The 11,557-nt window shown below is 36.7% G+C and overlaps 1 protein-coding gene across 1 annotated transcript in view; it reads left to right on the top strand.

Moving 5' to 3' along the window:
- The window catches only part of LOC115211761 (protein ref(2)P), a 13,257-nt gene extending 4,312 nt beyond the window's left edge, over positions 1–8,945 (top strand). Inside the window, exons 2-7 of the mRNA XM_029780433.2 lie at positions 1,340–1,435; positions 3,410–3,615; positions 5,074–5,287; positions 5,623–6,113; positions 6,768–6,891; positions 8,003–8,945. Coding sequence (XP_029636293.1) covers positions 1,340–1,435; positions 3,410–3,615; positions 5,074–5,287; positions 5,623–6,113; positions 6,768–6,891; positions 8,003–8,148 — 1,277 coding nt within the window. The 3' untranslated portion in view covers positions 8,149–8,945. The remainder of the gene's footprint in view (positions 1–1,339; positions 1,436–3,409; positions 3,616–5,073; positions 5,288–5,622; positions 6,114–6,767; positions 6,892–8,002) is intronic.
- The last annotated feature ends 2,612 nt before the right edge of the window (positions 8,946–11,557 follow it).

Genomic DNA, 11,557 nt, shown 5'->3' with positions numbered 1-11,557 from the left:
GAAGGTGGCGAGGGAAAGAGAGTGGAAGCTGTCAAACGTCGTTATAGAGAGAATGTGAAGGGAAGGGAGGAGAGAGAGAGACGGAGGAAGACAGGCAGATATGCGAAAGAGAGAAACGACAAACACTTGTCAAAATGTGGGGGGTTTTGCCCTAGTAACCACAGCTTCTGAGATAGGGATTTCTAACCTAGCCCACTCACTTCCTTAACCCGTTCCAATCCGAAAACCAAACAAACAAACTTTTTCACATTTCAGCTTTATAGAGATTAACTGCTGGTTTAAAAAATTTTTTTTTACAAAGTATAAAGCTTTACTAGTGTTGAAGTTGTGATGTTAATGCCTTTCCTCAAGGTATCCTCAGTAATGCAACTTATGGCAAATGAGTGGAAAAATTCTATATGACAGCTCCCTCTTCCCCTCCACTTCTCTATATATATCTGACCTGTCCATATTCTCTGGAAACTTTGCTGTCCTCTGTCTGCATTGAAGGACAAAATTTATATATTTTTCCCATGGTTCTTATATCTTATCACTGTGAATGGCTGCAGAAAGGATTATTTTGAAGATTTATGACGAATGATTTTTATAAAATATATTTCACTGCTAAAAAGTTTATTTTTTACGTCATCTCTATAGAAAATGTATCCAATGGGGGTTGGGATGTTTTAGATAATCATGGATTTATTTTTCTACAGTATAGAATACCAAAGGAATTCTTTTTAAACTTGACCAGTTAAAAAGTATTGGGGGTGGCTGCACATTTAAAACAAATTTCAAATGCTAGCTGATATTGAGAAAACGGCCCATTCTATATAGTAATAACAATATTGCAAGCTTCCACCATGTCTAGTTAAGCTAAGTGTGTTTATAGATCTTCAAAGTGACTGTGAATTTATTGATGAGGATTTGTGTGAATAATTTTGTAGTTAAAAATTTCACTGTGCAACCATGTCATTTTAAGTTGAATATTATTGCGTGATAGTTTGGGCTGAGGTCAGCTAGTGCTTCTGATGAAATTTGGTAAGTAACCTGTGCAGAATATAGTTCTAGTTTCTCTTTGCAGGTGGTTCCTACATTAGCTTTTTTTTTTTCCTTAAATGAAATTGTTAGGAGTCAGTGGGAAAATATTTTATTTTATGAAGTATTCATTATGAATTAAGCAGTTTCATGGAATAATTTAATATTTTAATTATTTTACATTGTCATTTCACACAACTCTTGGTGAAATGGTTTCCTAGCTATATATATTCACACACGTACATGTATATAAAGTTTCTGTTGGATGTTAATTCTATTGTTTAAAATATATGAAATTTCACTTCTTTATTTTTTTCTGCAGACTCTGATAATGATCTGATAAGATTCACAAGTGACAATGAATTGAATGAAGCAATAACTTCTCTTGATAGTTCAATTTTTAAAATCATAATCAAAGGTAAGTTATATAAATTTCACATCTTTGAAATATCAATACACAAGTTCCATATCAGGGTTGAAAATGGACATTTTTACAGTATTGTAATATTGCTTGTGTAATAGTCAAAAGTTTTATCAGCATTACCTTTCTTTCCTATGATAGTTCTGTGGCAATATGTATTTCAGTAACTAAATTGGCGAGCTGGCAGAAACGTTAGCATGTCCTGAGTTCAAATTCCGCCAAGGTTGACTTTGCCTTTCATTCTTTCAGGGTTGATTAAATAAGTATCAGTTTACACACTGAGGTCGATGTAATCAACTTAATTCCTTTGTCTGTCTTTGTTTGCCCCCTCTGTTTAGCCCCTGGTGGGCAGTAAAGAAATACATATTTCAGTAACGAAGGTGACGAGCTGGCAGAAACGTTAGCATGCCGGGCGAAATGCTTAGCAGTATTTCGATTGTCTTTATGTTCTGAGCTCAAACTCTCATGAGGTCAACTTTGCCTTTCGTCCTTTCAGGGTCAATAAAGTACCAGTTGTATACTGGAGTTGATCTAATTGACTGGCTCCCTCCCAAAAAATTCTGGGCCTTGTGCCTAGAGTAGAGAATAATCTGTATTTCAGTAACTGGCATTTTACTGCTAATAAACATTTGAAAAATATTATTTTAAGTTGAAGAGAAATGATTTTTGATAAACAGATACAGGCTTGCTACAATGTGTATAATTTTTTAGTTAAGAATTTTGCTTTGCATCTATGTTGTTTTAAGTTAAATACTTTTGTGTGATTGTTTGGGCTCAGGTCAGCTAGTGCTTTTGATGAAATTTGGCAGGCAGCCTGTACATAATCCAATCATGTTTGTATGAATTGCAAGGGATTGACTATGAATTTATGTAGAAATTTTTTCTGGGTTTTTGTGTGAATTATATCCTTTTGTGCCAAGTTTAACCATTTGAGAATCCTTATCATTTAACATCTATCTTGCATGTTAGCATGAGTTGGACAGTTTGACAGTAGCTGGCAAGCCAAAGAACTGCACCAGGCGCCATTGTGTGCTTCGGCAATAGATTATAACTGACCGTCCCTTCTTGTGACACAAACCCTACTTGTGAAGACCTGTTGAGGCAAGTGAAAATCAAAATCAAAATTGAAATCGAAATCTTTCAACATCAATGGAAATTGTAGCCGAGATACCAGTGCCGGAGGCACATAAGAGAACAGTCCGACCGTTGCCGGTGGCACAAAAAAGCACCATCCGATTGTGGCCGTTGCCAGCCTCGTCTGGCACATAAAAAGCGCCCACTACACTCTCGGAGTGGTTGGCGTTAGGAAGGGCATCCAGCTGTAGAAACACTGCCAGATCAGACTGGGCCTGGCGCAGCCTCCTGGCTTCCCAGACTCCAGTTGAACCGTCCAACCCATGCTAGCATGGAAAACGGACGTTAAACGATGATAATGATGATGAACACCTTGACAGTAGTATGCCAGCATGGCTGTAGTCCACTAACCAAAGCCAGTCAAAGTATTGGTGCATTATACAAGTTTTTGGATTCTAGATTCTATCATTGACTAAGAAAGGCTGGTAGCCTTTACAGTGCATTGGTTTGTGACGAAAATAACCAATTTCAATGGATGGTTGTGCAGAATAACACTGAATTAACTAATAGCTTCTGATTAGACTCACAGTGGTAGGTGTTGCTTTAGATTTAACAGTTCTGATATCTTGAAACTGAGATGTAGTAGTACTTGGAGGAATTTATTATGAAGTTAGATATGAGAAGAATAAACCCTGTGTAAGAGTAATTAAAAGTAAACTGCAAGCTAAATATAACTAGATTAACTAATTGCTCCAATCTTAATTGGTTCAAATTGTAGTGGGTTAAAGAGAATAAATAAATGTTGAAATGGATTGGCTCCCTTATTTACTCTATATTTGTAGCTTGTGATGAAACATATCCTGTATTATCTCTGTATTAATATTTCTCTGTTTACAGTAAATGATTCTAAGCCAATGCCTGATACTGGAGCTGATGAAACAGTGCATCCTCATGTGATCTGTGATGGTTGTGATAAACAAATAAGTGGTCCTCGTTTCAAATGTCTTGCTTGTCCTGACTATGATCTCTGCCAAGAGTGTGAGAAAAAGGACTGTCATCCAGAACATCCTATGATGAAGATTCCTATTCCAGGAATGGTTCCTGTAAGTGTTGATTTCAGGTTTTTATATTAATCTTAACATTTATAATTCTTTTCAAGAAACTGCTTAACAAAGAACTCTTTGAAAAACTATATCGATTAATATAGATGCAGGCATGGTTGTGTGGTAAGCAGTTTGCTTCCCAACCTCTTGGTTCCAGATTCAGTCCCACTGCATGGTACTTAGGACAGCTATAGCCTTGGGCCAACCAAAGCCTTGTAGCCTTGTGTGTGGGTTTGGTAGGCAGAATCTGAAAGAAGCCCATCATGTATATGTGTGTGTGTTTTTGTGCCTTATGTTTGTTTCCCACCACCACTTGACAATTGGTGTCAGTATGCTTGCAACAAGAGACCAACAGAATAAGTACCAGGCTTTAAAAAAAAAAGGTACTGGCCTCTACTTGTCTGACTAAATTTTTTTCAAAGCTATGCCCCAGCATGGTTGCAGTCTGATGACTTGAGCAAGGGATGTAAAATATAAGAATCCCCCAAACACTCGTTGTTATCATTTTAACATCCATTTTTTTCATGCTCTCAATGATTACAAGGTTGAATTTCTAGGGCCCTTCCTGTTGTTACCTCTTGCCAGTTTTTAAATTAGGTAATATTTTCCCATGGCCAGACATGTCTATGCTGGATGTTGGAAATAAACGACACTGCTTGTATGACAGTGACATTCACAGCTATCACATATAAAGTGGCACAAGCATACACATGTATTATATATATATCATCATTGTTTAATGTCAATCTTCCATGCATGCATGGGTAGGAGAGTTGACAGGAGCCAGTTGCACTTCCATCAACTAATGTTGATGGGTTGCATGTGATGTTGATGGAAAGCAATAACTCTTGAAATATGCACTTAAACCCATTACCTGTTTTATTTTCAATCGCATTAAACTGCTAACACTAAAGTAAGGCACAATATTGAGTTGTAAGCCTTTAATATACTATCAAGTATCTTATGGTTACAAAATGAGATACTGTGTCCTAACTAGCAGCTAGTTGTATTTTAATATCAGGTATCAGAATTAGTTTTAGATGAATGTTTTTAAATTTTAAGGCGGCACGCTGGCAGAAATGTTAGCACACTGGGCAACATGCTTAGCGGTATTTCATCTGTCTTTATGTTCAGAGTTCAAATTCTGCTGAGATCGACTTTGCCTTTCATCCTTTCGAGGTCAATAAATTAAGAACCAGTTGCATACTGGGGTCGATCAAATCAACTGGGCCCCCTCCCTATAAATTTCGGGCCTTGTGCCTAGAATAGAAAAGAATATTATTTAATTTTAAGCAATTTAAAATGTATTTGTTAGTGTTTGCCCTTATATACGAAGTATAGTGAATGAGAATTGAAAACTTTGTATTTACACAAATACTCCATTAAAAAACCCATTACTAAAATGCAAAAACTCAATTGAATTTGTTTTTTAACTAATGGAATATTTCTATTGTACAGCCTCCATATTGCCCAAAAGATGGTGGTGATTATAGCTTCACTTTTGCTGGCCCCGGAGGTTGTTCTTTCAGCTCAACAACTTCATCCTCTTCTACTACCAACAAGACACCAGATGAGAAAAAAGACAAAGACGAAGCTAAAAAACCTCCAGGATATGCTCAAAACATGTTCCAAAATCTTGGAGAGCACTTATCCTCTGTGCTGAACCCATTTGGTAAGAGATTTCATGAAACTATATTAGTTTACTAGCCAGTCTAATTACCAAAAAGTTAATCTTTATTTTAAAGGCTTCTTGTACTAAAAAAAAAAAATCAGCCAATTTAAGATAACCACTGCTGTTATTTTTATATTTTGTCTTAAATGGAAATTTTCTCAGCATTTTAAGTAATCTCGTTTACAACTTTTTCAGTCTTAAACCAAATTAAGTTTCATTCATGCAATGTGTCTAATTGTCAAATATGAAATCATTTCATTAGTTCTGTTACCCACTAATTTTTTATTTAAAAAATTTTTTTAGACTTTTCATTTAATGTTTATCATTCATTTTAGGTATTGAGTTGGATATGAAACTGGAAAAAGAGGGTCAATTCCATAAAGTTTTCAGTGGCCGCCCAGGTGCAAATGGACCACATCCACCCCCACCACCCCCACCTCCATTTGGTTTCTTTGGACCATTTGGAGTTCCTCCTATGGGTCCTCATGGCCCACACAAACCACATGTGTTTACCAGTGGCCCACACGTGTTTACTAGTGGCCCACATGTCTTCACCAATGTTCATCATGATGCAGCTGCTGATCCTAATATGTCACCATCTGATATTGCTGAAAAAGCTCATAAGATTGCCCATGCAGTTGCCACTGCTGCTGCTACCGCAGCTGCAGCTTCTGCTGCTGCTGCAGCTGGTGCCGAGAAGAAAGAGGAAACTACCCCCGAAAAGCCTGTTGAGAAACCAGAAAGTACTTGTGGGGATTTTAGCTCCACAGCTGACTTTGTAAATGAGGAAACTACAAAAGCCCCTCCTGCTGCTGGTGAAACTTTGGTAGGTTTTTTAAGTTTTCTTTATTTTATTTTTTTTGCTTATCCATGCAAGCCAATGAAGAGTAGTTTAGTCTGCTACAACTGTTTCCATAACTTTTATTTTTCTTCTGAGACCTTATTTATTTTTATCATTTCCTATTAAAAAAAAATGAATCTCTTGTTTTTTAATAGTGCTGATTTTTCTGCTTTTGCACATAGACATAATCAGGAATTAAAATTTAAAACTGCTGTACAAGCTGCCTGTCTAGGAGGGTAGTAGACCCAGATAACTGGTGTAGGATAGAGAACCTCTCTAGTACTGGTAGCAATCTAAATGCAGCTGGTCTGCAATGTAGATATATTCATAAATGTTGGTAGATTTTGTGTTGCTGTGGATGAAAGATGATGCAGATTGTGACAACCCATTCAGACAATGCCAGCATGGAGAAATGGACGTAAAATATTAGAATAATAATATATTAACTGTTAAGCTGGTTAACATGACAGACCAAATTTTTTGAGTGCTTTAATCTCTTTGTAAACTTCTAACAATTGTCAGTACCAACTCATCCTTCTAAACTTGCTTTTCAAAATACAGCTGTGTGTATGTATGTGTGGCAGACATGAAATGATGATGATAAAATTGTACTGATTGCTTGTCTTTTTTGTTTTTTAGTGTGCTGATGGTTGGACCGTTCTTTCACCTAAGAATGATCTATCTCCCGAAAGCCGCAAATCTGCACCTTATGAGATGGTCAGTGAAAACATCAAACAAGATAATTCTTTATATTATCCATCAGGTAAGGATTAAAGCTACAATAAAACTAGTTTTTGTTTTATGACTTTCTTTATTTTTTTATTAACATCTGTAAACTTGAATTAGATCTTTTAATTTACTTCTGAAATGTCTTTCCACTTGTTTTTGATGTCACATTTACAGCAGATATCAACAGCATCACAATTTATTTACTTTCTGTGTTGATTTTGATAAGCTGTAGGCTACATGTTGTACTTGAACTAATTTTCTATTTGTATCAAATATTTATTAGATTAATTATAATTTACACCTTAGTTCATTCTGGCAGAATAAAGTTTTTATATTAAATGCAGTTTGTTTGCACAAGACAAAAACCAAATGATGGCTACTAAAGGAATTTATATATTGGTTGGAATTTTAGTATGGATTAATCAAAATACTTGGTTTTCTGTGATGCACTTCTAATAATAATGATAAATTTGTGGGTATTTGACCCGTTAACATCTAAACTGGCCTGATCTGGCCTCTCACGCTTATCCTACAATGTCATACTAAAAATAAACAGTCACATCTCTGAAATCTTGAAGCTACAAGATAATGCATGATTAATTAAAAACAATGAGTATAAATTAACATTACACTTTACAGAGTAATCTGAATGCAGGTTTGTGGTAATGCCAGCGGCGAGCTGGTAGAAACGTTAGCACACCGGGCGAAATGCTTAGCGGTATTGCGTCTGCCGCTACGTTCTGAGTTCAAATTCCGCCGAGGTCGACTTTGCCTTTCATCCTTTTGGGGTCGATTAAATAAGTACAAGTTACGCACTGGGGTCGATGTAATCGACTTAATCCGTTTTCTGTCCTTGTTTGTCCCCTCTGTGTTTAGCCCCTTGTGGGTAGTAAAGAAATAGTTATTAGGTAGATGAAAATGGATAATTGTAACATTTTGTAGTCCATCTGATAATTGAGATGAAGCTCTTTTTAAATATTCTGGTGCTGTTGTATTTGATATTGTATGATTGGCATTATGGTGATCTAGTATTTCTTAGACAATTTCATTGTTTGACCACAATAGACAGTATAACTTACTCAGCTGCACACACACACACACCAAAATATGTTGCATCTTATATATTAAATGTTTACCTCTTTCAGATCCAAAAATTGCTGATTCACTTGACCAGATGATGAGTATGGGATACTCAAATGAAGGAGGCTGGCTGACAGTTCTTTTGGAAGCTAAAAAGGGAGATATCAGCGCAGTATTAGATACAATCCAAAACAGCATGAAGAAAAACTAAGCTTCATCCTATTGCACCTCACACTTCTATTAGTTATTATTCATTTAATTCTTTTGTCATGTATATGGAAGTATATCAATTACTAAATAAATAATTTGCAATTGTTTCTTTTTTTTTTCTTAAGTTTTTCATGGACAGATATTATTTCAGATAGTCTAAACAGTATATTATAATCTTACTTATTTAAATTTACTAATTTTATTCACTCTATGAATTTTTATGTATTGTAGTTTGTATAGTTTTTAATTCTTGTTTCTATACCATCAACAGAACCTGACTGTTAAGTAGTTATTAGTTCACATCAGTCTTGTCACTACATATATTTAACTGTCCAACCCATGCCAGCATGGAAAACAGACATTAAATGATATATAAAGGGGACACACACACTCACAAAGTGATTCAAGAGTCTCTGCAGCATTAAATCAACTGACACTGAAGTCTCTTGAGCTTCTTAATTTAGGTCTTGTTGCCTCATTTCTATATACTTCAAATTCCACCTACTCTCTATAGTCTCCGTCTGACTACCCACTGCATTCATTTAACACCTACTACTAAACACCAGTTCACTCTGTTTACTACCATAGTTGAGATTTCAGGATAGCTGTCATTTATTCTGCTATCTGTCTGAACTGCCTTGGGCAGTTGCTCTAAGTATATGCAGATCAGTGAACAAGATTGTCATGTTGAATCAGTTCTGAATCAATGAATATTGTCTTCTATTGATAATGACTGTTTTCTTTACACACATATGTATATATACATATATATATACACACACACAGACAACAAAATTGTAACAAAAAAAATCGCTATTTGCCATTTAAATGCTAAAGGGACTTCTGAATTTCTCAGAATTTATGTGTGTGTGGATGAGTTTTCTACTCTTTTTCTAAATTAAATTAGTTCTTAAGAACTTTGATTTTTTTTTTTTTTTTTTTTTCTCAGTTTTGCTTATATTCAGTAAATATATATAATCCTCTTAAAAAGTTTTAACACAGACAAGTATCTGTTTATAATCTATTGTATTGTGGTAGTCTGTAATGATGAGATCATTTCACTGTAATTTCTGTATTTATTCAATAAAATGTCTTACAATGTTATATTGTTTCTGAGGTTTTTTTTTTTATGTTGCACAATGTTTATTATGCATGTATTATGCCTATGCTAGTAGGGTGCCAAGAGCACCATACGAGCATGATCGTTGCCAGAGCAGCCAACTAGCTTCCGTCCAGTGGCACGTTACCAACACGTTAACAACACGTTACCAACATCGCCTTACAGGCACCTGTGTTGGTGGCATGTGTAAAAAGATTCAAGCGAGGTCGTTGCCAGTACTGCCTGACTGTCCCCCGTACCGGTGGCACGTAAAAAGCACCCACTACACTCTCAGAGTGGTTGGCGTTAGGAAGGGCATCCAGCTGTAGAAACTCTGCCAAATCAAGATTGGAGCCTGGTGCAGCCATCTGGTTCGCCAGCCCTCAGTCAAAATCGTCTAACCCATGCTAGCATGGAAAGCGGACGTTAAACGATGATATGTAAATTGAATATATGCACACATACACAAAATGGGTAACCTCACCTGTGCTGGTGCCACAAAAATGTACCCACTATACTGTAAAATGTTTGGCATTAGGAAGGACATTCAACTGTAGAAACCATGCCAGCATGAAAAATATGTTGAATGATGGTGAACAAAGAACACATCTCATGTTTTTTTTATTCATCACCATAGGTAAAGCCATGCTTCCTTCCAATTCTGAACAAGTAACATGTTTGAAGATACTTCAGCTGCCTTAAATTGTTGCTGATGCTTATGAAACAAAACACTACATGAGCAATATTAAAAGTAAATGACTCCTAGCCTGATTAACTTGCACCAGTGCACTTCTACCACCACTATTACATTAATTGCTGCCTTTCTGAACTTTGTGTGTCACATCAAACTCTGCAGCTGCATCCATTTGCAATGCTGTTGTTTCCAAAGTTTTTCTTTCTTCTAACTTGTAAGCATTAAAACTGAAAAATCAATTAATTTTCACTCGGTGATCATTATTGCTCAATCTCTTAAGAACTTTGAAATTGCATGGATATTATTTAAAGTCTGTTCAATGCTGGCATAGGTAGGATGGTTTGGTGGAACTAGTGAGTTCCAATGTCATCTTTGGCATGGATTTTACAGCTGGATGCCCTTCCTCAACCACTTTACAGATTGTACTGGGTGCCTTTTGTGTGTGTGTGTGTGTGTGTGCCACTAATGCTAGTGAGGCTGTCTTGTAATTTTCAAGACAAGGAAAAGACTACTACTATGTATTTGGGAGGAAAAAGTGGAGATGAGTGGTAGTATGCGAGGTGTTGAAAGGTTAAAGTATGATTGAGGGATAAGAACTGGTGTCTTCCCATAGAGGAGGTAATAAGGTAGTGATGGGGTACTAGAGCAAACTTGCAAGGAACATGAAGGTGAGGATGAGTGAATACTTGCATAGGTGCGAGAATAAACTGATTGAAAAACAATGGTGTGGGATACAGATAACAGGTGAGTTGATAAATATTGGAGTGATTCAGGAAGAATAGAATTGGAAGTAGTAGAACAAGGTGTGAGAGCTGTGGAGAGGGAGAGGCTGGGATAAAAAATGAAAAAGGGCAGTGAACTGGCAGAATCGTTAGCACGTTGGGTGAAATGCTTAGCAGTATTTCGGCTGCCATTATGTTGTGAGTTCAAATTCCGCCGCGGTCGACTTTGCCGTTTATCCTTTCGGGGTCGATAAATTAAGTACCAGTTTCACACTGGGGTCGATGTAATCAACTTAATACCTATGTCTGTCCTTGTTTAGCCCCTTGTGGGTAATAAAGAAATAGGTATTTTGTCTGCCGCTATGTTCTGAGTTCAAATTCCGCCGAGATCGACTTTACCTTTCATCCTTTTGGGGTTGATTAAATAAGTACCAGTTATGCACTGGGGTCGATATAATTGACTTAATCCGTTTGTCCTTGTTTAGCCCCTTGTGGGTAGTAAAGAAATAGATATATAAGGGGCTACAGTAGGTGGGTTATGGTGGTAGATAAAAGAAGGTATTTAGAATGACAGCAGATAAAGGAAGCAGGGTAGAATGGTGTGTAACGGCTAAAAGGGCAGTGGCTGAAGGCACAGGAAGGAGGCAATTGTATGGGTAGTACCATTGATGTGGGTGGAGAAGGAATGTTTGACATGTCAGGGAGAGAGGAGTGGGGACACAGCCTCACACATACAAGCATAAGTAGGTGGTTATAGGATATCGTTTTTGTTGTGATGGGCAGGGCTTCTTGAGCACAGCAAGACGCCAGTCCTTTGGCATCTCTTTAGGGCTCAACATCTTGAGATCAGCCTTCAATACTTCATCCTATGTCTTTTGGGGTTTATCTCTTCTAC

This window comes from Octopus sinensis, linkage group LG1 (genome assembly GCF_006345805.1).
Source record: "Octopus sinensis linkage group LG1, ASM634580v1, whole genome shotgun sequence".
NCBI lineage: Eukaryota > Metazoa > Mollusca > Cephalopoda > Octopoda > Octopodidae > Octopus > Octopus sinensis.
This window is presented reverse-complemented; position numbering and strand designations above follow the sequence as displayed.